Here is a 27269-nt window from a genome sequence, read left to right as displayed (position 1 = left end):
CAATTTTTGTGTAAATTATATATTTGTAAAAAGTACTAAAATGAATGGGGTTGGATCAGGCAGGGTTGAGTGGGTTAGTTGTTTTAATTATAATGTGTAATAATATGTTTATGTGTTTTTTTTATTGTATTCTTTATCTTGCTTTTTGCCATTACTTCTGTTAATTTTTTTAAATGTTGTATTGTTTATTTTGAAGGATACACCTTTGTACTATAGTCTGCCCTGTCAAACCGATATAAAGGTGTAGATCCAAATAAATAATTATTAGTAAATCATGCTCTATGCTCTGTATCTACCTGGTCTGCACTATCAAACTAGTTTGACAAAAAAGTGTGATGTGCCCAAATATGGTAGTGATATGCCCAAGTATGGTAGTGATATGACATCATCATGTCCATATATGGGCACATCACATTTTTTTGTCACATAAAGTTTGATAGTGTAGACAGAGCTTTACAGACGACACTTTCGGCGCGCCATAATGATATACCAATTTACCTTTTTGACGTGTGAGGGCGCGGCCTCGGCCAAACCAAATATTCACAGCCGCCGACCCGTGTATTTTTTTCCTTCCAGAAAACGTTTCGCAGTCCAATCGTAAAAAACACCTTATTTTAGTTGAAAACGGATCTGAAAACAAAGTAGGAAAATTTATTTAATTATTCTGTTTATAATGTATGTTATATTCTATCATATTTATGCCAGAAACACTACTAACGTAGGCCAACAAACAATAAAGGCTAGGCCGGTGTAAGATTTAAATCTGTCCGGTGTTTGAAAGTGTCCACTGGACAATTTTCAGCATTGAATATTGTAATACTAGCTGTTGAAAATGGCCGCAACCACCCGGGCAGCTTTCATCGATAAAAAAGTAGGACCATCGAGACATCGACATCATATTAACCCCGTAAAAACTAGGGCACTGGACGTTCACCAACTCCCGTTAGGGTAATTATAATTCCTTAGAATACCAACTTGAATCGCAAAATATCAAGTGGATTGAAATAAATATTACTATTATTATATCTGGAGACATATAGTCTAATCAAATTAAATTGTTTGTTTTTGATTGAGTATATACAACCTGTTGTCAATTTGAAGTAAATCGACAACTTGAAAAATATATAGCCTACTGTATTATTATTTCGAGGGAATGAATATCACTAAATCATATAGGCATAGGGCCTACCTATTTCGTTATCTCGAAATATTATTTCATTCGAAATTCGAATTACTACTTCGCGAGAGAACGAAATAATTTCCCTCGAAATTATTTCGTTCTCTCGATCATCATCATCATCATCATCATCATTCCTTGTCTCGAAGTAGTAATTCGTTTTTTATATTATTCAGTTCTTGAAATCTTATTTTGTTCTCCCTAAATATATTCGTTCCCTCAAAATATTTTTCAGTTCTCAAAATATTATTTTGTAATATCCATAATACTGCTACTAATTTAATAATATCAACTGATAACAAAAGTTCTTTAAACAAGTAAGTTCGTCATTGTTAAAGTCAGTTCTTTTTCATTATATTTTTTTCACAGATGCCTGATTTTTGTTTTTATTTAATAAAACATTGAATTGGTTAGTCACAATATTTGCTTTGTTTCTAGAGACTTTACATTATTTATTTATTTATCTAAAATACATTTGAAAAATATTGTTGATGCATATTACCAAAAAATATTTGTTTTTTATATTTTATATGGCAAAATAAACACCTTAATTGCGCATCATAATTATTCGTTCACTCAAGGGTATTTCGGTTTTTTGTTTTTTTCGAATATTAGGGTATTTCGTTCCCAATACAAACAGTCCAATACCGTTATACATCAAATTCATAGAATAATGGCTTATATTGAAATGAAGCGTTTAAAACGTCTTTGCCACAATGTCTGTACATGCAGCTGAGTTTAAAAAATCGCGGTTGTATTTTTGTTTTATATGGACATATAAACATAGAAACCACCAGCTAATACCAGAAATACCAACAGCTTATGTATCAATTTTTAAAATCAACACCAGCTAATTTAGAACGGTCAGCAGATAATGTAGTAACGAAAATTGCCTCACAGCTAATGTTGAAAATATTGTATAATTTAAAAACCTGTCTACATCATGTGAAAATGCATTTCTTTACTTACCGGTAGCTATCCATCTATCCACGTCTCGTAAGTGACCAACCAACAACCACTTCTAGTAAGTAACCACCTCTATTGAACGACCACCGTCTCTGATAATCGCCCACCATCTCTTAACGACCACACCACTCGTCAAGGACGAGCTATTTTAAAGGACCACCACCTCGGCTTCTCATAATCAACCTCATGACGGACTACCTCTCTTAACGACCACGCCTAAAGTGTCGACCTCTCTATAAAAAAAAAACGTCCACCTCTCCACTGGGACCACTTCTCATAATCGACTACCATCCGTAACGACCACCTTTCGCAAATTACCACCTCTATTGAGGTGGTCACTTACGGGAGGTGTAGTCGGTAAAAGAAGTGGTCGTCTACGAGCGGTGGTAGTTTATGAAAAGCAGTCCCTTATGAGAGGAGGTTACCCCTTCAGGAAGTTGTCCATTGTGAGAAGCGGTCCTTTAACAGAGGTAGTCCCTTTTAAATATTAAAGGTGGTCGCTAACAAGGGTAGTTGCTTACGATCAGAGTGCTACGTTTTGAAAGCCGATCACTTACGAGAGGTGGATAGACTGACAGCTAAACTAAGTAGAGAAATACATTTGCACATGATTTAGACATTTAGGTTTGTAAAATATATAATTATTATTTTATTAGCTGGCGATATTAACTACATCAGCTGTGAGGCAATTTTCGTTACTTCATTACCTGTTAAGTTGTATATTAGCTAATGTTGATTTTTATTTAATAAATAACTGTTGGTGTTTCTACATTAGCTAGTTCTAGGTTTTACTACATGGGTGGATTTGACAGTTTCGACGACATTTGCTGCCGTTTTCTACACTAGCGGTTTTGAACAGGGACTAGTGTAAAGGAAATGCCACAAGTTGTGTTTTTTTATTTTTTTTTATTTATTGTTTTGTGTACTAAAGTGGCAGCATAATCAGTATTTATTTTTACCAGATGTCCAGCAAGGGTAATGTCCCATAACTCAGGCCACAATTGTCAGGTCAACCTCAAAACAGCGGCTCTCGGGAGATATTAATTACCGGTAGTCGTGTTAACTGTCATCTGTTATTTGTCAGGAGAAGGGGTGCGAACTTGCCATATCTCAAATTAAGATTACGCTTACCATGAATATGATTTCATTACAAGAATTATATACCACAGTATGTTACGTAATTTAATTCTCTTATTTTAAAAAATAACTAAATAAATTAGTATATGATTCTAGTATAAGTATTATAAAAAATGTTTCTATTTAATATACAGGGAGCGGGGGTTGCCTCATAGCCTGAACGGTTTTAATACGAACTTATGTACTATAATATTATTTTACGTAGATTACTATTTAATATTATTTTATTTATTTAACAACATATTTATACAGGATTATACACAATCAAGTAGAAATATACTTGTTTTGCATTGTGGTCCTGTCGACAAAAACGGATACAAATTTAAATACAATTTCAATTAATATTATAATATAATTTGAGATGAACGTATAATATGTAATAAAGAATAACTATATGATTATATTTTATACTCCTATCTGAATGTGCTATTTATTGTGTAATAGAACGACTGAAGCGTTTACCAATAAGAGTATCTTCGAAATTTAATTTAATAAATGGCATTTCCCTCCAATAGTTTTTTTCTCTCATTTTTTGTGTACTTGCCACTGTAATAAATTACCATTCCCTAACCATGAACATTCTAGAATAAGATGTTTACATTTAAGACATCATGTATAATTAATATAATAACAATCAGGAACATTCCAGTATGCTATTAATAGAAACTGTAATCAAATAGAATAAGAAGTATAAAGAATGATATAGAAGGATAGGAACATCTTGTATATAAAGGGATGTAAAACTATTGTCATGTTGTTGGATATTAGAGGTTGGATATTAGATTGTAAAAGTTATTGTGAAGCTGTTGTTTAAAATGCTTACTGGGTTGTTGAAAGTTGAAGTTGATTGAAATTAAAGATTTGTTTTTGAGTTATTTTACAACTTTGTGAATTTGGTGTGTATACTTTTATGTCACAAGGGAGTTTCTAAAGTATTTTCAACCGCTCGGAAACATACGTAAAAGGAGTTCGTGACATCCACTTAAGGCACAAAGTTTAAATTATAGGCCTACACCTGACAAAACTGTTTGCTCTTTCTTCTAATCGGCAATTGGTTAAAACAAATGTAGCAAGAAGCTGATTGGCTCAATGTTTGTTCAAAACCTCCTACATTTAAAAAATCATTCACTTTGCTTGCAAAGTTCCAATCACGGTGTTGTTCGTTACAATCTGCCTTCTTTCTATTTTTACTTATTATCATTATGGCCGATCATGAGTTTGATGCCTTGAGAAACTATCTACAAAACAACGTTTATCCTGTAAATTATTCTGAAATATTAAAACGAAGTTTGCGACGGAAAGCCAAGAACTTTACAATTCTTCGTGATATCTTGTATTACAAACAACATTCTGGTAGATTGTTGCGTGTATTGTTACCGAAAGAAAAAAACGAAGTGTTAAACAGTATCCATAAGCAGGCACATGGTGGTCACTTGGGTGTCAACAAAACGTAAGTTTAAAGTTTGTCAATTAAATAATATTTAAGCTTCGATAAGTTTCTGGGTGACTTTAAAACTGTTTATATGTTTGGCCAGGTGGAATGCCATCCTGAGATGAGTATTAGTAATTAGTACAGCATTGTTTTTAAATGATTTTATACGTAATTTTACTTTCTGTGGACCACAGAATTCGAAACAAATGATTAAATGAATGAATTAAATGAATAATAACTAATACTTATCAATTGAAAAATGTATAATGACCGTGTACATTATGAAGTTAGTATTTTATATATAGATTCAAACATATTTTTATACCTCCATGAATGAAAAATATGTTAAGTCGATAATAATTTCTACTCAATATATTATCGCAATTAATTGTATAAATATATTGAAGTTGAACATAAAATATCACATGTAAAAAATACAAAACATATATTGGCATTCAATAATTAATCAAAAATGTTCCGAATATGAGCACTGTTTCAATAATTTGACAGATTATTATTATATAATTTACACAGTGCTACACAACGCATATATCTTTAGTTCAAAATTAAGATATCTCTTTTAATAAAGATAGATTATTTCAATTGAAAACTAAGATGTCTTACTTTTTAAAAGAAATATCTATGTTAATAGATATTTTTTTGTAGGCTTATTACACCTCGAAAAACCAAGAAGAATACAGTACAACTAGCTCTATCTATAATAGTAATGTTTTAGTTTTATAACAGTTCATATACGGTACTCTACACGTGCCCACTGCATAACTAACACAGAAAAAAATCCACTTGTGATATTCCGAATGGGACAAGAATCTTCCATTCTAAATATCTTGGTAAGTAAGTAATATAGAGATATCCCTCATGAGAGATATCTTAGTTTTAAATAGTGATACAAATACTTCCCGAATGAAAACTTATTCAGGTCTTGGTATAATAAATATGTTCAATATTAGTTGCTCATTCATAATGCAAAAAGCCATATCAGTATTAACTTTCGTTCATTTAAAATGTATACTTATGAAAGAAAACACAATTTGACAAAAAAAAAGGTAAGGAAGAAGACTTTTATTATGTAACTTTAAAGTGGATTATTACATTTTTTTTAGGGAATACTTCTTTAAAAAAAACGCATTTTCAATAACAAAACTAGTTTCCAATCCCCCGGTAATGGAGTAAAACCACCTGCAGCTTATGTAATGAAAAAAATTAACACCATGTAGAACGATCAACAACGAATGTAGGAACGAAAATTGCATCCCAGCTAATGTAGGACTATCGCCAGCTAATGTAGAAAATATATATTTTACAAACCTAAATGTCTAAATCATGTGCAAATGCATCTGTTTACTTAGCTATCCATCTATCCACGTCTCGTAACCGACCAACTTTCTAAAACGACCACACATCGTAAGCAACCAACTCTTTTAAGGGACCGTTTCTCATAATCGACTTCCTCTCTCGTAACGACAACTTTTTTGGGTGACCACCTCTATTAAACGGCCATCGTCTCTGTTAAGGGATCGCTTCCCATAATCGACCAACTATTGTAAGTGATCACATCCTCTCATTATGGACCGCTTCTCATAATCGACCACCTCTCGTAGTAAGCGACCACCTCTCTTAACAACCACAACTCTCGTAAGCGACCGCTTTTTATTTTCGACCGCCTCTCGTAAGTGATGATCTCTTTTAGAAGACCACCATATCTCTAAATGGACCGCTTCTCATAATATACCAACTCTTGTATAAATCACCTCTCTTAAGTGACCACTTCTAATAAACGACCTCTCTGTTAGGAGACCGCTTCTCATAATCGATCACATATCGTAAGCGACCACCTCCCTTATCGACCACATCTTTCGTAAGTGACCACCTATTTTAAAGGACCACTACCTCTCGCAATCTACCATTGTGGCTCACTAAAAAGTACCCGGTTTCCTTAATAGGGTGTCCTCTACATTTTAAAAATAAATAAATTTAACCAGTATGTAGTGTTAAAACGTATATATTTCCCCTTGTTTATTTTTTTAAAAAAGTGGCGATTTTTATATCTACTCTGTCGCACATTCACCAAGCGTACACAATAATTCTAGTAGGACAATTAATTATTTATACTTTTCAAGTTAGTTTTTTATTGCCTGAGTGAATTATTACCAGATTGAGGGCGTAGTTATTTTGTATGGGAGGCTGCACTCAATTTGAAGTTTATATGGGGGTATTTAGAATGTAAACACGGTACAATCAGGGAGATGTAAATCTCCCTGGTACAATGTGACACGGAATCATCACGGACTGATGGACATTTTTCATAGAAGGTATCTTTTCCCTTTTCAATATTCATTTATCATTGTCAAATAAAAAAACTAGAAACATAGATAAATATTAAAAGTTAATTAATCAGTTGTGCCCAGTGCTTGCCTTAAACGAAAAGTTAAAATATATGGAACGCCAAACTGTAATGTTATTATAATGCATTGATGAGAATGGTGATGTGAACTGCGGTAATAAATAATAAATAATATTAAAAAACAAAATAAAATTAAAATATTTAAAGAATCCATAATACAGTTTTAAGGTCAATAGTAAACCTACAAAGAGATTGAATATCATCAATACAATAAACACTTTTTTTTTTTTTTAACAGTTGGAAAAAGATACGCGAAAGGTATTATTGGAAGGGGTCATTTGATGGTGTTCGTAATTTTATAGCCGCCTGTGATCAGTGCCAACGGAAAGAAGTTTTAAAAAAAGCAAAAGTGCCACTTCAACCTATACCCGTAACAGATACTGCTTTCAGACAGATCGGTATGGATATTGTTGGGCCTTTGGTAAAGACAGAAAATGGTAAGGTATCTCATGACAAATTACTGAAAAACAAAAATGCTGTGACTGGATAAAAAAGCTAAATCAAAACGTAAAAGTAAAAAGCAAGAAGACATGAATGAAATACGTTCAGAAAACTTTGTAATTCATTCTTCAGGGCCTAAAATTACAGTTAATAATTAGTTCTGTTCGGCCTTTATTGTAATAGGGCTGAACTTAAATTTATTATTGTAAAGGCACAAGCGCAATTTCTGTGAGGTTTCTTGAAATTGTTAACTAAACTAAAATTATGACAGTTCTCTTTTTTACACTGTCAACAAAAACTAGATTTACCAAGAATCAGATGCTCTTATTATTGTCACCGGATTTACATCGATTATGGCTATACTGTAATAATCTTTATTTCTGCCTGTTTTAATTTGATCCAAACCATGACTGGGGTAATACTGTTCAGCGCATAGAGGTTTTACAACATTAGGCGCTATGTAAATCCACGATATTATTATTGTTCTTGTTCTTATTATATTTATTGATATTAATATTGTTATTATTATTGTTATTTCATTCGTACAGTTCGGGTGTTGTACATCTCATCATGACATTTTGACACTACTATTATTACGGCTTATTATATTACTATTTGCTGTGTTTCAGGTAATCGGTACTTACTTGTATTTACGGAGTATCTTACCAAATGGGTGGAAGCTGATGCAATTCCAGATAAATCTGCTAAAACAGTGCTGAGATCTTTTATTGATTTTGTCTGCAGACATGGAACACCTTCTATATTGATTACAGACCAGGGTAGAGAGTTTTGTAATGAGCTGAATGACAGCTTCTGTAAGCTGATTGGGGTAGACCACAGAGTTGCCTCACCATACCATCCTCAAACAGGCGGGCAAACGGAGCGCTTTAACAGAACACTTTGCACAATGCTTATGACGTTGACCAACGCAGACCAAAATGACTGGGATATACAACTCCCATACGTGTTGTTTGCCTACAGAACATCCGAGCACAAGTCTACGAAATGTGACCCATTCTCATTAGTTTACGGTAGAAAGGCTGTGTTGCCTGTAGAATTACGTATTCCCATCGTTTCGTCTAATAAAGATGACATATCCGGAACTGTTCCTTTAAAAATAAGAGTGGACGCTTTTTTGAAACTCAAAGATTCAAGGAGAAAGGCATCAGAAAATATCAAAAAAGCACAGAAAAAGCAAAAACATTATCATGATGCTGGTGTTAAAAGCAACACGTACTATGCAGGAGATCAAGTGCTCTTGCAGAATTCCAGAAATTTGTCAAGAAAGGGAGGCAAACTTAATGCTCGATGGACTGGTCCATATATTATAGAAAAAGTCCTCACTCACAATACATATCGACTAAAAGGAAGAAGGGCTATTGTTAACGGAAACAAGATCAGACATTACAAGTCCGATAAAACAACCTCTTTGAACTGTCCATCATCAAGCACTAAACAGAAATGTAATACCAATGATAAGCATCTCCCTCCAAAGAAACGAAAGCGAACGCCAGACATCCCACCTGAAGTAACGCACCATGATAACATACCTACATCCAAGAATGGTGATATCACACCGGATGATCACATTATTAACATACCTACATCCAAGAATGTTGATGATAACGATAACAGACCTACATCCAAAAATTATGATATCACACCGGATGATCACATTAACATACCTACATCCAAGAACGATGATATCACACTGGATAATCACGATAACATACCTACATTAGACAATGATAATGTCGCACCGGATGATGACCATGACAACAGTAGGCCTGTATCTGATAGTGATGTGGTATACCTCAACACGAAAACTTCAAGAAAGTTATTCTTTCCTGTCGATGCCAATTGGCAGCTTGAAAAGGCAGCACCATTTGGTATCAATGTCAAAAATTTTCACAAAACTCACTTAAAATGTGAAATGGACAAGGCAGCCAGGCCTACTAAAGTTGTTAATATGAGAGGGGACGGCAACTGTCTTTTTAGGGCTTTGAGTTATATTCTCTTTGGTGTCCAGAACTACCATGTAGTTGTACGGGATTACATACTAAACTATATGTCCATGAACAAAAACCTATTTGAAAAAATTGAATCCAGATCATTTGAACGATACGTGGAAGACACGAGAATGGGGGAATATGGGACATGGGGTTCGGACATCGAAATCATGGCATTTGCGACCATGTCAAATACGAATGTTTATGTTTACAGTAAATATGGAAGAAGGAAAGGGCTTCCACATTATGAATGGTTGAAATATGCACCAATAAGTAATCAGTTTGGTGATTTAGTATCTGAAAGAAACATCTACCTATCAAACGTATGTGCACACTTTGAGCCTGTCCTGGATGTAGACAAGAAAGCTTATGATGCTGAATTAAAATACACTCGTACACCATACGCACCAATCAAAAACCACCTTGCACGGAAATACTGGGATATTGTATCCGATGTGACCCTCAATGCTGCTCTGGTAGATAATTACGAAGATGAAGCGGTAATGCGTTCCGAAGGCATTATGGACGTTATATACGTATCTGAATTCACGGACACACATTATGACATTGAAGCAGTCAACCATCTAAAAGATGATATCGATCCAAATATATTCAATTTGCTTTGTGACATGGAACATTTCCCGGAAAGGATTCATCAGAGCAACAATGAAGTACCTGGACAATTATATGTTGATTCATACAACGTCACTCTTTAACTGTAGGCCTACCTATGACCGGTAATCTCAACATACACAGAAGCATTAAATGGTGAAAAGGGTATTTGTTTACCTTATAGAGGTAAGTTTCGTTAATGCTTTGATTTTTTACAGGTGCTTCCGTCAAGAGGAGATTGTCGGCTTTGTCTGAAACTCATCGACGAAGAAATACCAATTGCATTTGTCGGACCAGAAAGAAGAACATAGATTCACCACAGCGGCTAATTAAAGCGTCACCATCTTTCATTGAATCAACAGAAGACGAATATCTGAGCATAAGTACGTCAAAGGCTCAAGGGGTCTAATGGCAGATAACAACAGATCAAATACAGTGTGTCCAGTGTAAACATGCAATGATGTGTCATGCGCCCTGCTTTGATCGCTACAAGGATTAAAAAATTAATTAAAAAGCAGATTGTATAAAAGAATAACGCGACTAAAGGTCCGGTAAGGTAAAAGTACGTGAATTAGATTGTAAATAGTGTTTATTTTTATTGTATTTTTATGTTTAAAAAACTTTTTCATATTTACAACTCATATGATTCTGTTTCATAATGTTATGCAATTTTCTTCTATAATATGTTTTCTTTGGTCAAAGGGGCACATACAAACGTGCAACCTACCCTCGCTATGATCATCAACCTTGACGTGGTAGCGAGGCTTGCGTGCTTCCAATGTATTGGTAGCCAGACCAATGATGATCAATAACAAAGTAAAATAAATACAAACACACTTACTGAAACAAGTTTTAATAGCAATAAATAAATAAATAAATAAATATTTTTCTGTAACTATTGTTCATTATCATTACACTATTATTATTTTATCCTGTTAATATAAGTAATGATCAATGATATATAATTTATGTTTACAAAACTCGTTCATATTTACAACTCATTCTGACAAGACAACAACATTTAATATTTTTGTAATTCACAATTCATACATTTATTTGTAATGTATTCATGAATTTGCTTTTCCTTCATCCAATCTACATAGTAGATGGATGAAGCTATTGTTCTAACCACGTGACTATGTAGCATAGAACATTAATTCTAAACCGCCCGGTAATATACTGAAATTTAATTAATTAATTTGAAACGATAAAGATGAGGAAATCTGTGAGAATGAGTTAAAGTCGCCCCAACCGAGACTCGAACTCGGACCGCCTGCTTGATATGCAGATGTCCTAACCGTTAGACCACTGGGGCTTTCACGGTATTGTTCGAACTCGATTGGATAGCGACTCTTTAACATTCTCGGCGTGGTACGGCGGAACAGCACTAGTCCTCAGTTGTAAACACAACAGGCATAGAAATAAATTCCAAACCGCCCGGTGATACACTGAAAATGATTTAATTAATTTTTGAAACGATAAAGATGAGGAAATCTGAGAGAATGAGAAAAAGTCGCCCCAACCGAGGCTCGAACTCGGACCGTCGGCTTGATATGCAGTTGCCCTAACCATTAGACCACTAGGGCTTTCATGGTATTGTTCTTTAACTCGACCGGATAACGACCCTTTAACATTCTCGGCGTGGTACGGTTGGAACACAATATATATATATATATATATATATATATATATATATATATATATATATATATATATATATATATATATATATATATATGTGTATTTGTTATATTTACAATATATATATATATATATATATATATATATATATATATATATATATATATATATATATATATATATATATATGTATATGTATTTGTTATATTTACAATAATGTACACTTGTTACTGAACTATGGAGAATTTTTTTTTTCCGAAATAAAAGAAGAATGAATGAATGAATTTATTTTCAATCTTTCTACATAACAACAAATATATAGTATAACAGGGGAGTAGCGGAAAAGCAAAAGTAAAGTAAATTTGAACCAGCCAAACATGTATGAAACATTATCCAGTAAGCACATTTTATAAGAAGCTTTTGTTTATTAAAATGGGTTTCTCTGAAATTCCAGAAGTTTATTAAACATTGAAAATAACACAATCGCCTTTAAACAAAATGCTGTTCAAAAAAAGAATCGGTTGAAGCAAGCGTTCTTATAACATCCGATAAAATGAAGGTTCAATAAAGTAGCCCTATTAACAAATGTATGAGGTCTCAGGCCTATCCCATATTAATTATTTTTATAGATACATTAATTTTAAGATTCCAGATACCGAATTGTTGTTTTTTTACATAACAAGTCATTTTTTCTTTGAATATAAATTCTGATTTAAGGACAAAATACTAAAATAAATACTTACACCAAAGGTGCATAAAAACGTGTTGATGTGGCGCTATATCGATGTCATTATCTTTGCATTCACCCTAGACGCACATAGTGTGACACCCCTACCATATTCTCGATGCGACGATCAATGTACCAATTAACATAATACTTCAGTAAAACTGATTATGTTTTTTCAAGAGATCAGCTATATCGTGTTGATTATAAAAAGGTGCAACTTTTAATTGATTGGGGATTAAACAAGTAAACTATTTATTCTTCTTGTCTTTACTCGTACAAAATAATAAAACGGTCGCTAATTGGAAGTGTTTAAACTAAAGTGATCTATAATTGGAAGAGGACCCGTACAATTACTTGTTTTTTATCACATGATTATAAACTATTTATTCTTCTTGTCTTAACTAGTATTTATTCTTCTTGTCTTTATTCATACAAAATAATATAACGGTCGCTAAATGGAAGTGTCTTAAAGTAAAGTGACCTTTAATTGGAAGAGGACCAGTACAATTACTTATTTTTTATCACATGATTAAAATCTATTTATTCTTCTTGTCTGTACTCATACAAAATAATATAACGGTCGCTAATTGGAAGTGTCTTAAAGTAAAGTGATCTTTAATAGGAAGAGGACCAGTACAATTACTTGTTTTTTATCACATGATTAAAATCTATTTATTCTTCTTGTCTGTACTCATACAAAATAATATAACGGTCGCTAAATGGAAGTGTCTTAAAGTAAAGTGATCTTTCATTGGAAGAGGACCAGTACAATTACTTGTTTTTTATCACATGATTAAAATCTATTTATTCTTCTAATTGTCTGTACTCATACAAAATAATATAACGGTCGCTAATTGGAAGTGTCTTAAAGTAAAGTGATCTTTAATTGGAAGAAGACCAGTACAATTACTTATTTTATATCACATGATTATAAACTATTTATGCTTCATGTTTTTATTCATAAAAAATAATATAACGGTCGCTAATTGGAAGTGTCTTAAAGTAAAGTGATCTTTCATTGGAAGAGGACCAGTACAATTACTTGTTTTTTATCACATGATTAAAATCTATTTATTCTTCTTGTCTGTACTCATACAAAATAATATAACGGTCGCTAATTGGAAGTGTCTTACAGTAAAGTGACCTTTAATTGGAAGAGGACCAGTACAATTACTTGTTTTTTATCACATGATTAAAATCTATTTATTCTTCTTGTCTGTACTCATACAAAACAATATAACGGTCGCTAATTGGAAGTGTCTTAAAGTAAAGTGATCTTTAATTGAAAGAGGACCAGTACAATTACTTGTTTTTTGTCATATGATTAAAATCTATTTATTATTCTTGCCTTTATTCATACAAAATAATATAACGGTCGCTAATTGGAAGTGTTTAAATTAAAGTGATCTTTAATTGGAAGAGGACCAGTACAATTACTTGTTTTTTATCACATGATTAAAATCTATTTATTCTTCTTGTCTGTACTCATACAAAATAATATAACGGTCGCTAATTGGAAGTGTCTTAAAGTAAAGTAATCTTTAATTGGAAGAGGACCAGTACAATTACTTGTTTTTTATCACATGATTAAAATCTATTTATTCTTCTTGTCTGTACTCATACAAAATAATATAACGGTCGCTAAATGGAAGTGTCTTAAAGTAAAGTGATCTTTCATTGGAAGAGGACCAGTACAATTACTTGTTTTTTATCACATGATTAAAATCTATTTATTCTTCTAATTGTCTGTACTCATACAAAATAATATAACGGTCGCTAATTGGAAGTGTCTTAAAGTAAAGTGATCTTTAATTGGAAGAAGACCAGTACAATTACTTATTTTATATCACATGATTATAAACTATTTATGCTTCATGTTTTTATTCATAAAAAATAATATAACGGTCGCTAATTGGAAGTGTCTTAAAGTAAAGTGATCTTTCATTGGAAGAGGACCAGTACAATTACTTGTTTTTTATCACATGATTAAAATCTATTTATTCTTCTTGTCTGTACTCATACAAAATAATATAACGGTCGCTAATTGGAAGTGTCTTACAGTAAAGTGACCTTTAATTGGAAGAGGACCAGTACAATTACTTGTTTTTTATCACATGATTAAAATCTATTTATTCTTCTTGTCTGTACTCATACAAAACAATATAACGGTCGCTAATTGGAAGTGTCTTAAAGTAAAGTGATCTTTAATTGAAAAAGGACCAGTACAATTACTTGTTTTTTATCACATGATTAAAATCTATTTATTCTTCTTGTCTGTACTCATACAAAATAATATAACGGTCGCTAAATGGAAGTGTCTTAAAGTAAAGTGATCTTTCATTGGAAGAGGACCAGTACAATTACTTGTTTTTTATCACATGATTAAAATCTATTTATTCTTCTAATTGTCTGTACTCATACAAAATAATATAACGGTCGCTAATTGGAAGTGTCTTAAAGTAAAGTGATCTTTAATTGGAAGAAGACCAGTACAATTACTTATTTTATATCACATGATTATAAACTATTTATGCTTCATGTTTTTATTCATAAAAAATAATATAACGGTCGCTAATTGGAAGTGTCTTAAAGTAAAGTGATCTTTCATTGGAAGAGGACCAGTACAATTACTTGTTTTTTATCACATGATTAAAATCTATTTATTCTTCTTGTCTGTACTCATACAAAATAATATAACGGTCGCTAATTGGAAGTGTCTTACAGTAAAGTGACCTTTAATTGGAAGAGGACCAGTACAATTACTTGTTTTTTATCACATGATTAAAATCTATTTATTCTTCTTGTCTGTACTCATACAAAACAATATAACGGTCGCTAATTGGAAGTGTCTTAAAGTAAAGTGATCTTTAATTGAAAGAGGACCAGTACAATTACTTGTTTTTTTGTCATATGATTAAAATCTATTTATTATTCTTGCCTTTATTCATACAAAATAATATAACGGTCGCTAATTGGAAGTGTTTAAATTAAAGTGATCTTTAATTGGAAGAGGACCAGTACAATTACTTGTTTTTTATCACATGATTAAAATCTATTTATTCTTCTTGTTTCTATTCATACAAAACAATAATAACGGTCGCTAATTGGAAGTGTTTAAATTTAAGTGATCTTTAATTGGAAGAGGACCAGTACAATTACTTGTTTTTTATCACATGATTATAAACTATTTATTATTCTTGTCTTTACTCATACAAAATAATAAAACGGTCGCTAATTGGAAGTGTTTAATTTTAAGTGATCTTTAATTGGAAGAGGACCAGTACAATTACTTGTTTTTTGTCACATGATTAAAAACTATTATTACTCTTGTCTTTACTCATACAAAACAATAAAAATGGTCGCTAATTGGAAGTGTCTAAACTAAAGTGTTCTTTAATTGGAAGAGGACCAGTATAATTACTTGTTTTTATTACATGATTATTATTATATTGTTATTTATTCTTCTTGTCTTTATTCATACCAAATAATATAATGGTCGCTAATTGGAGGTGTTTTAAGCCAAGTAATCTTTGAAAAATAAAAACTAGTTTGGCATTATTAACAAATAGTGGTCGTTAAAAAAAGACAAGTGCATGCGCAATCACGATCAAAACCTGAATCTCAAATCTCAACCACGGACGGTATTCAATCCAAGGGTCAGACATTATTAAACGCGCCGGACAGCATTAAATTGTTGGAAAACGCCCGCGAACCCGTTGAAACATGCAATTGGACACTATCCAATGCTGAAAAGTGTCCACCCGGACACTTTTGAATGATGGACACATTTCAATCTTACACCGGCTTATCAATTATTACGTATACAGAGGGCTATCTGGACGTAGACCTAGGTCTGGATGGATAAGCTAGCCTGATCAGACGTAGGGCCTTGAGAATGATGAAGTAGTAGGTAGATTAGGCCTCGGATCAGGGGATTTATTAATTGAGTGTGTTAATGTGTTACAATACTGCTGCTTTTCTTGTTCTTGTTTAGTGCATTGTGTTTCAGCAACAAAAAGGGAAAACAACTACGCCGTGCATGCTGTAGAATTAATTTTAGTTTTCAAGTTAATGCAGTATATTATGGCTCTTTATTTCTATATAATTTTTACAGATTTATAGATACAGAAAGTATATAAAGAAAGTTTTTATTCCAGTTACAAATAAAAAATATAATTTACCTAACGATAACACAGTAGTACATTTAATAAAGATGACACTAGTACATTTAATAAGATCTATCACATACTGATTATTAGGTCAGGCCTCAAATTCACAATATATATTCTCACAGATTTCATCTGTAACAAAACAGTATTTTAAATTGGCTCCATTTCGTTTCCGAATTGCACAATTTAATTCAATTTAATCATGACTGGTCAAATTACTTGCATTGTCGCTTCACTTAGGCCTACATGCATTCTAATTTGAATCAAGCTTATTATTTAAAGGTTTACTTTTAAAATATAATTACATTTTTAATTACCGTATGTTTTTCTTTCAAAGGTCAGCCATGACTGAACCAAAGCCTCCGAGTTATGAGCAGTCACAGGAAGGTTACGGCCCAACCTACCCAAGTGCGCCATATCCTCCGGCCGGGTATTCTGATCCTGCATATCCACCAAATGCCGCATATCCACCCACTGCCTACTCTGACACACCTTATACTCCACAAGGATATGGTAGGTTTGAAAGATTTTACTGTTTAAATTTTGTGTTCTTGACATTTCTATTTTTCTAATACATTTCTAACATTATTTTCCTTTCATTAATTTATAAATGTTCTGGTGGTATACGTAAGGCAACTTGTTTTTCTCTTTTTAATCCTGATTTGACTTCAATTTTGATTAGTACTTGCATAGGTCTAGCTACAGTACATTAAATTGTACAGAAATGAAATTGTATTATTAGTCATCATACAAATATTTATACTGAAGGGCATATGTGCATATTATAACCCAAAAGAGAATAAGATGTATAATTTGAACCATAAACAGTTAATATTTGTTTTGTAAACATACAGTACAAATTATATTACTATAGAAAGTTATTTGTTTCTTCACAATATGGAGCTTTTGATTTACTATTACCTAAAACAGTAAATAATGCATTACTGTAAGTCGTCATCCAGCTCTGTACACATTTTTTTTATGCACAAACACCAAAAAAGAGATTCAATTGCACATCATATGCAGAAAAGAAAAACCAAATTAGTACAGTACCTGACGTCATAAGCTCCATTATACAGTAGTATAGTAACTGTCTGTACATCAATTTTAAATTTGATGACGCAACACCAACTATTGTGAATAGTTAAACATTTTGGAAAAGACCCAAAATCATTGTATACTCATTTGAGTTTACAGGCAGCCTAAAAAATATGCAAACCATATATTTTGATTTCGATCATGGAAAAATAAAAAGATTAGCTACAGTACTGTAGCTTTGGCAACATCTTGTTTATGCCTTATTAACCATATGGAATAAAATAATATTTGTGTGTTACATACTGTATTTCTTATCTCCTTTCCTACTGTAACCCACAAGGTGATCCTGCCTACCCCCCTGTAGCTCAAGGTAAGAACTACTACGACCTTAACATAAATAAATTAGTGCTTGCACTTTTTAGTTACTCTATTATTGTCTGTCCTTTTATTAGCATCTGATTTTATGATTGGCAATTAACTACATTAATCAACAAGGTAGGGTATTGGTAATAGGGAGGTTTCGCAACCTTACGATAACGAAAACGGATACGTCATACATTTGTGAAACTTTTGAGCTGATCCCCATTTCATATTCGTAAAGCGTATTCGTGTTGACGAATATCACCAGTCATATTCATAACTACAAAACGAGTATAGTTTTTGATCTATTTGCACATTTTGCATTTGAATCAGGAATGATTCATGATTAAAATATAAAAAGATTTATTGAAAGTAATTTACTAAAGTAATTTACTAAAATGCCAAGTCAATTTTGATAAATAGCAGTCCTCACTCGCTTTGATGTTACGCTAGGCCTAGGCAGCCAAGCACCAAGCAACACGTACCTGCGCTTCGCTAAAATTTACCGCAGTCATATTTTGGATGCGCCTCAATATTTCGTTGCCATGCGAAACAGATTTTTTTATGGCTTACGAAAACGAATACGTGTGCGTGACGTATCCGTTTTCGTTATCGTATTCGTAAGATTGCGAAACCTCCCTAATATTAACTTGTTTTGTACAATTTTTCACTAAACACACTCATAAACCATTAGACTACAGGTAACCACAGTTTAAATAGACATTTTATAATTTACGGATTTTAAGATTTCAATTCAACCTATAAAGTATTCATAAATTTCATGAATGTAAAAATAGTATAACCTATAAATAAACAGAACTTCATATGGAAAACACATGACTACGTTTCAATGTTCAACAGCTCTCTCTGCAAGGAATATTGCAAGAGTTACACCAATTACTGTAGCCCCACAGCATTGCTACTGTACCACAGGGGCTAACAGCTGTTTTGGGGTTATTTTTCATGCTGTACCTGTACTACTGGCTAAAATAATTATCTATTCCTTTTTATCATCTAAATGATAATATTGCTGCTACCATTGTTAGATGTTCACATACTAACAAGAAAAGATTCAAGTACATGGTACCTCTAATTAAGGGACACTTTCAGGACCCAACAATGTGTCCTTTTATAGGATGTCCCCTGAATGGGATTTGGCCATATTGTTTCATGGGAAAGTTTCCCCTTAATTAGGTATTCCCAAAATACGGGTTCTACTGTATTTATCATTAATCATTTTAGTGTAAAACAAAGTTGATGCTATTTTGCACAGAGCTGTAGACTGGCAAAGTTTGTCAGTGGTTTAGTCGGTTACACTCCTTTTTTAACTATTGAATTTTCATGAATATTTTTCAGACATTTACACAAGCTTTACATGCTAAGTTAAATTCATGTACGTTTTGTACCGATAGTAAAGTATCAAAAACTTTATTTAAATCAATCAAAATAACATTTTTTTCCTTCATTTATAAACATTAAAAATATGATTTCTTACAATATACAATAAAAATAAATGCGAAATAGATGAAACAAAAAATATTATAAAGTTTCACTTTTTAATTGATGTTTCAATTTCCATTATTTCAGACAAATTATAATGACTTGATTTATATTTAATCCACATTTGTATTTGACTCATGAATTATTCATGAGTCATCCGCTTAGTGTTGCTTAATTCGTTAATTTTTTAGTGTATGAAACAGATTTATAAATTGAGAGACAACCATGTTTTACTCATATTTTGCATTACATTAATTTTCATTACCCGTGTTGTACTCTAAGTTGTAATGAGATACAATTGAAAAATAAACATGCTTTTGTTAGGAAAAATCCATCACGATATTAAGTCGAAGGCTAGAGGGCGCACTCCAGACTGAAAAGTGATTCCAACAGGAGGGGAACCAACAAGATGGCGGCCGTAAATGTGTTCAAAAACATTATTTAATATAAAAAATGATAATCTAATATAATACATTAAGACCACATAAATTACAACACATATTCTTGTCAAAGCACAGTGAAGGTTTTATAAACTTAAATATAATTATTGTTAATCGCAATAAAATGAATAATTTCTTGGTAATCTAGCATTTTTTGTATACGATGATCATATAGAATGCGTTCGCGCTTATACGCTTAACGCGCTGCGTTGCGTTTCGTTCTTACGCAGATAGGCTCAACACAGGCGTACTGCGTAGGGCATATCTGATTGGTCGATTGCAGCCGCCATCTTGTTGGTTCCCTTTCCATGGAGAATCGCTTTTGAACTGCGATAACATTAAAAGATTGCCATCCAGCCTTCGGCTATTAATCACTGGAAAAATCAGATATTGCGCATTCTGTTAGGAAGGTACAACCAGTAAAATGAGGCCATTTGCAATCTAGTATGAAAGGCCAACACCGTCAAATATAATTGCATACTACAGTAATATATAAATAAAGCACACAATGTACAAAGACATACACATATCAGCAAACAAATAATTGATGCAGTTCCAGTTGTTACCGCATACAGTAGTTCCATGGTTTTCGTTTTTTGACAAAATGATGGATTAAAACAACATTTTTGTTTGTAATGTGACATACTGTACTTTCCGAAAAATGTTGTAGTTGTACTGTAGATATTCATGCACGCTATCCACTTTCTCATCGCTCCATGAATGATTTGCCGTCAATCACAAACAAAATTGTTTTCAATATTTTGTTCTGTGAAATGTTTTTAAACCACTTTTTGTTAATTGTTACTTAATGTTTTTACTCTATCATTTGTAATTTATCAATTGAAATAATTAAATGATTATTATTGTTATTATACTTTAATGTTGAGTGTACATTAGATGCATTGAATTAGTTTTTATAACTAACTGTCTGTCTACACTATCAAACTTTATGTGACAAAAAAATGTGATGTACATTTACTGTACCCATATATGGACATGATGATGTCATATCACTACCATATTTGTGAATATCACTACCATGTTTGGACACATCACACTTTTTTGTCTAACTAGTTTGATAGTGTAGACAGAGCTTTAAACATGACTAACTAACAACAACCTTACTCATTACACCCACCCATTACAAAAAGATAATAACGAAATTTACTTTTTTCTGAATAGGAGCAACAAAGGCCCCTCCACCTACCCACATCCATCCCATCCCAGTGTCCTCTTCTGATGCAGAAACTGGTGGTTTTACCAGTCGCAACTTCGACAACAAGGCCGTTAGGCGGTTGTTCATTCGGAAGGTAATTCTTCATAATGTCTATCGCAAATAGCATTAGTATTGCATTATGGGAAGGGTTTGGGGAGCAGTACTGCCACCACCAGTATATAAAGTTTTTATTATACGGTGGCACTATTGCTCCCAAACCCTTCCCGTCATTCATTGTACAATGACGTTTCTCGCGAAATCAAGCTATTTGCGATAAACCTTATTAAAATAAAGACACTTTTCTTTTGTCCTGCAACTAATCCTTTTTCTATGATTCCTTCTTAATGGTAGGATTTAGTACTTATTACTGTACTGAACTACAGTACTAGTAAAAAGAGGTAAAGGTGAGTCCCGTATTCATTCTGAACGTAAGGGAATACTAAGCCTCGGCATTATGTGGTAGGGTGGCCAGTTCCTTTCCACGCCGCCTTTTTTCTCCCTAGTATTTTCAACCAGGTACTCATTTACAGCTGTGTGGACTGGGAGTTGTCGGGAGTCGGGAATTGAACCCGGGTCTATCTGTATGACAGTCAAGTGTCCTAACCACTCGATTATCCAACTCCTCGACAGTACTAGTACTACACTAATAATAATACTGTACAAATAATTAATATTTTAATGCATTCTGTAAACATCTTTGCCTTTCCTCACGAATATTACTTATTATTGTAGTATTATACTATACTATTTCTTTTAGGTGTATATAACACTTAGCATTCAGTTGCTAGTGACATTTGGAATAACTGCCTTGGTCTACTTTACGTAAGTTTTTTATGGCTTGTTTATTATTGGAATATTAACATACCTTCTGGGGTTTTTTTTGCTATATTCAACATAATTCTCTTTAAACAAAACTAGACTTGCTTATATACTGTACAGGGACTGGAACCAACGAAAGGTCAACTCAGACAGCATTGTACAGCGAGGCCCGATGAAACGTCTTGACTTGTTGGTGCTGTCTAAGTTGTATCCAGACGAGACGAGTTGTCTTGAGATACTGTAGCGCTGGGCACAGTTTTTAGGTTGTCGTGAGAACATTAAACATGTTTTATTTTCTCCTGATGAGATGATTCGTCGTACGGCGGTGTCTGAGTTGGCCTTAACTTAAGCTTACTGTTTGTCTTTATTGATGTATGCACATTGTGTAACAATTGTGTACAATAGGTGCAATCTAAGGCTATATTACTACATCAAATAATAAAGTCAAGTGTATATTTAAAATTATTATTCTGACCTGAAACAAACAAAAAATGATTTATTATATTTATATTAAAAACCCCCTCAGTTCTTTTATTTCTTACTTACATATGGTAATATTTTTTTTTATTCTTGTAGTGCTGGTGTCAAAAATTGGGTACAAAACGATGGAATATGGATGTACTATGTGTCATAGTAAGTTGTTAATTATTACATAAAAATGAAAAAATCTATTTTATTATTTATTCGATCTTTTTAAAATTCAGAGCCAGGCACCTAAATATTTATGTACGATTTCCAAATAAAATGATAAAAAATTGTTCAATGTTTTCATTTTAGCGTGGTATTTCTTTCAACCTATATAGCACTTGTCTGCTGTAGCAGTGTCCGTCGCAAAAGCCCGCATAATATCATCGCCCTCTCTATTTTTGTAAGTTATTATTTTATATATAATTGATGCTGTTTTCTGTATATTTTATCTTGTTTTTTTGGGTTTCTTTCCAGTTTAATATTAAATAAAGAGATGAAAACATACAGTAGCTCTTCTTTTTTCTAAAAAGATTTTGATCAAATTTGAAACATATTGTGAAATTTAGCTTAGTTTAAAGCTCTGTCTACACTATCAAGCTTTATGTGACAAAAATATGTGATGTGCCAGCCCAAATATGGAAATACTATGCACAAATATGGTAGTGCTATGACATCATCATGTCCATACATAGGCACATCGAAGCCTTTGCTTCGAAAATCCCATTACTTATTGTTGGCCAACTCCTCCCTTTATCATGGAGGTATGAACTTGATGTAACTTTCTATTAATTGTTAATTAATTTACACCATTTTTTCAGACACTTGCGCTTTCCTACATGGTGGCAATGATTACTACGTATGTATAATTTTTAATTTTATAATAATTGAAAAAGATTTTATGGAATTGATTGCATTAAAAGCCTCTATTCATAAAAATGGTATTGCTCCTTCTCTCTCCATATCAACCTAATTGGTTAAAGGGTTTTGAGTTTAAAAAACGCAAAAAGGCAAAAAGGTTTGAAGCACTATGAAAAACAAGTGAAAGTTGTTCAAGGAAAAGGGAGAAAGCGGGTGTCAATGCGAGCACCCAAACTGAAGTAATTAGGTATCTGACCTCGTCACTAATCAGGGCTCAGACTAATAAACTGCGGTCGAGACTCGACTTACTTACTTATGTACAGTACTTCCAACTTACTCCCTAAAATGTGGCTAATTTTAAATCAGAATTCGAGAAAAGGCAATTTTCTGTGATAGTACATGTTATTGTAAATGTAGTGATAAAGCTGCAATCCCGTTTGCAATTCTGGTGATCAATTCTGGGGGTATTTTTTAACGGTAATTTTTACCTGTACAACATAAAACAACATCCAAACATGTGTTACATGTACTTATTGTGCCTGAACATTTGAATATTTCTTGTAGATTTTATGACATAAGCTCTGTCCTGATTGCCTTTGGAATCACATGTGTAAGTAATGTATATCATTTTCAATTTGAATATGCGATTTTTGTTTCTACTTTTACAGATTATATTTATCAATGCAGTTTTAGTACAGTCAACTCTCCCAATACCAGACTCTCTGAAAACCGGAAACTCTCCCAAAACCAGACTTTTTGTGAGGTCCAAAAGGTCCTAAATTCATTTTTACCATTAGAAACATATCCCGAATACTAGACTTTCCAGAAAGCCAGACATTTAGGTCAGCCCAATAGTGTCTGGTAAAGGGAGAGTTGACTGTATACCTTTTAAATTACAGTATTTCAATCAGTTAATTTACAATTTGAAAAATAAATAAGTTATAGTATTGTTTTATTCTCTTGATATTTTGTAGGGAATCACTGTTGGCGTAACCATCTTCTCAATGCAAACCAAATTTGACTTCACCCTTTGTGGTGGCTTTCTATTCATGTTCAGTCTCTCTCTTTTCATCTTCGGATTCATTGCCATTTTTACGTACAGTGAGGTAAGATCATAGGTTTAATGTATGTGAAGTTTTGTGTTTTACATGTAGGCCAACTCCAGGGTTCATACAGTTCACTGCAACCCTGGAAAAATCTATTTTACTAAAATATTTCCAGGGCATAAAAGCAGGCACTGATCTTGACAGGGGCTAAACAGGCTTTAGCACCCCCTAAAATTTAACAGCAATGTCTTTTTTTAAATAAAATAATGACTATATTTATTTTTCTGCAACCGAACTGAATCGGTTTTATTTTAATCTATAATTCTGGATCCACCCCTGGAAAGTCATGACATAATGTTCAATAAGTCATTACAAATTTGTAGAAAGAAATATAGATAAGATGAAGACAATTTTGTATTGGACACTATTTAAAATAATTTTACTCTGACATTTAACCTGTCATAAAAACCTTTACAAAATCATGAGTTTCTGTCTAGGAAATGAGCTTACATTTCCACATTTAATAAACCAGATTTAAATACTTTACTGTACCAAGTATTGCAGTGACAGATTTTATATGGAAAATTCTCATTCTTATTGTTGAATTCAGCTTTTCCAATTTAACAAGCAGGTTTTACAGTACATATGGCAATTTTCAATCAATCACACCCATTGCACATCCGTTTTGAACTTTCAAAACAGATGAGATAAATTATTATATGCTATATATGTATCAGTAATTCCATATCAGGAATACTAATAAATTATAATGCTATATGTGATGAAGATTTGTTGAATATATTTTTCATCGTATGTTTATGTACTGTACATATGACAATGAGTGATTCCAATTATGATCAATAAATATGAAAAAAAATGGGCAGCACAACATTACACAGTCTACATATAATAAATACTGTTTTGTTAAAATGGAGCTACATATATTGACTTCGCAATATGCTAAAGTTTGATTAAGCAAATCTTTCTAGGAATGTTAGATTTAATATTTACTATGTATAATATTATTTGGTCATTAGATTTTGTACACAGTATATGCCTGGCTTGGAGCTGTTCTTTTCAGCTTGGTAAGTTTTTAGTATTTGTAATTTTGTCAATTCTGGTAAAACACTAGCCAACGAGGCACTACAATTAAATCAATCTCCTTGCCACAATGAACATGTCATAGAGTGTTCAGACTGCGCATATGACTTATACCTCAGTGACGGTATTCACCATTCACACTTAGGCTAAGGGAAACACCCTTGAAATCTCCCTATCTAAGTGAATACAATGTAAGGGAAATACTGAATATGTAAGAAAAATTTTAATGCAAGTATGATTGGTGAATACGGCCACTAGTTAGTTTCGTTGGTGATATTTATTTACAACATTACCAGCTGATTCTAGCAGACTGGATTATATATTCTGATTAAAGTCATTTTGTTTTGCAAAATAAAATAAATATATGCATTTGCTAATTATTATATTTTTTGTTTCAGTTTTTAGCATACGACACTCAGTTGATTATGGGTGGAAAACGTCATGAGCTTGACCCCGAAGAACATATCTATGGCGCCCTCACTCTGTACATCGATATTGTGTACATCTTCCTCTTCATCCTCGCCATTTTTGGAGGCAAAAACTAAACTAGCTGAATTCAAAGTACAATTTTACGAGGTTGCTTTGGAGTTTATACCATATATGGTTTTGGTGGAATATATTGAGTCGTTGATTTCAATTATGTCTATTTGATGTTAAAAATATATATTTAATATTGAACATTATTCAGATTGTTTTACCCTTAGTTAGTTTTAATTATCAACCATTGCATTATAATTAGGCTACATTAATTTACCATCATTGATTGTGTGGCAGCTCCACTGTTGCCAGTGCAGGTGTAATGGTGTGATCCTTTTTTTTTTTTGTAAAATGTGAGATGGCTAGAGATATTTTTTTGGTTTGTTATTTTGGGTGGTTCTTTTTTAAATTTTCCTATTGTGTGACATGGCATTTTGGATAACTAATAGTATAATTGTTCAATGGCATAGTATCCCCTCCCACTTATCTCTACTTATAAATCAGACAATTTTCTTCATTTCTGAATATGAGATGTTCTTAATAATACATATTTTTATGTTTTTGTTCTGTTAACATTTATAAATATATTTATGTTTTTATACCTACCCACTACCTCTCTTTCCTTCTCCATATGTAAAAGAATCTGCCACTGAGGGTGTAACATATAAATTTTGCCTTTTTAAAATATTGTTGTTCAAATTAAAATGTATATACTGTATTACACATATTGCATATTCAAGTACTGGTCCATTCACAAATAATGTCTGTATTCCAAGCAACCTTTATCGGAATTAAAAAGTAGGCCAACAATGTAATACAGAATATGAGATGATCTAAAAGATGGGAAAAATCATGACTGTGATCCATTATGTCAGAACGTGAATCGTTGACTGACTGACTTATGGATTACACACCTTGTGTGTAAGGTAAGAAACCATGACTCTGTGGGTCTGGATGTAGCATTGGAGAATATTTTTCAAATTTTTCATTAGGATTAGGATACTTACTCAACTATTCAAACAGTACATCTAAATGCACCATAATAATATTTATTAATATACTCAGTATACTGTATGGCTTTATATTGGTTTAAATTACTTATTGTAAAATACAGAAACTAGGGCATTAATAATTATATCTATAAACCTAGTAAAGGAAATTGAATCTCACATATATATATATATATATATATATATATATATATATATAT

At 32.5% G+C, this 27269-nt stretch overlaps 2 protein-coding genes across 3 annotated transcripts; both read left to right on the top strand.

Annotated features, from left to right (window-relative positions):
* The first annotated feature begins 545 nt into the window (after positions 1-545).
* On the top strand, positions 546-26782 carry LOC140040189 (protein lifeguard 2-like). Of its 2 annotated transcripts, XM_072085936.1 has the most exons (12): positions 546-641; positions 17074-17249; positions 18115-18144; positions 21257-21384; positions 22048-22112; positions 22686-22742; positions 22887-22977; positions 23396-23433; positions 24000-24045; positions 24410-24541; positions 25519-25566; positions 25981-26782. In XM_072085936.1, the coding sequence occupies exons 2-12, from the start codon at positions 17081-17083 to the stop codon at positions 26125-26127; spliced, it is 951 nt and encodes a 316-aa protein (XP_071942037.1). In that variant the 5' UTR covers positions 546-641; positions 17074-17080; the 3' UTR covers positions 26128-26782. The 2 variants fall into 2 exon arrangements, with proteins under 2 accessions (XP_071942037.1, XP_071942038.1); XM_072085937.1 differs by lacking the exon at positions 18115-18144.
* On the top strand, positions 4427-10510 carry LOC140039218 (uncharacterized). The gene is made up of 4 exons (XM_072084817.1): positions 4427-4730; positions 7375-7574; positions 8208-10258; positions 10418-10510. Exons 1-4 carry the CDS (start codon positions 4483-4485, stop codon positions 10508-10510), a joined length of 2592 nt encoding a protein of 863 aa, XP_071940918.1. The 5' UTR covers positions 4427-4482.
* Positions 26783-27269: the final 487 nt, after the last annotated feature.

Source organism: Antedon mediterranea, chromosome 2 (genome assembly GCF_964355755.1).
Source record: "Antedon mediterranea chromosome 2, ecAntMedi1.1, whole genome shotgun sequence".
In the NCBI taxonomy this organism is placed as follows: Eukaryota; Metazoa; Echinodermata; class Crinoidea; order Comatulida; family Antedonidae; genus Antedon; species Antedon mediterranea.
This window is presented reverse-complemented; position numbering and strand designations above follow the sequence as displayed.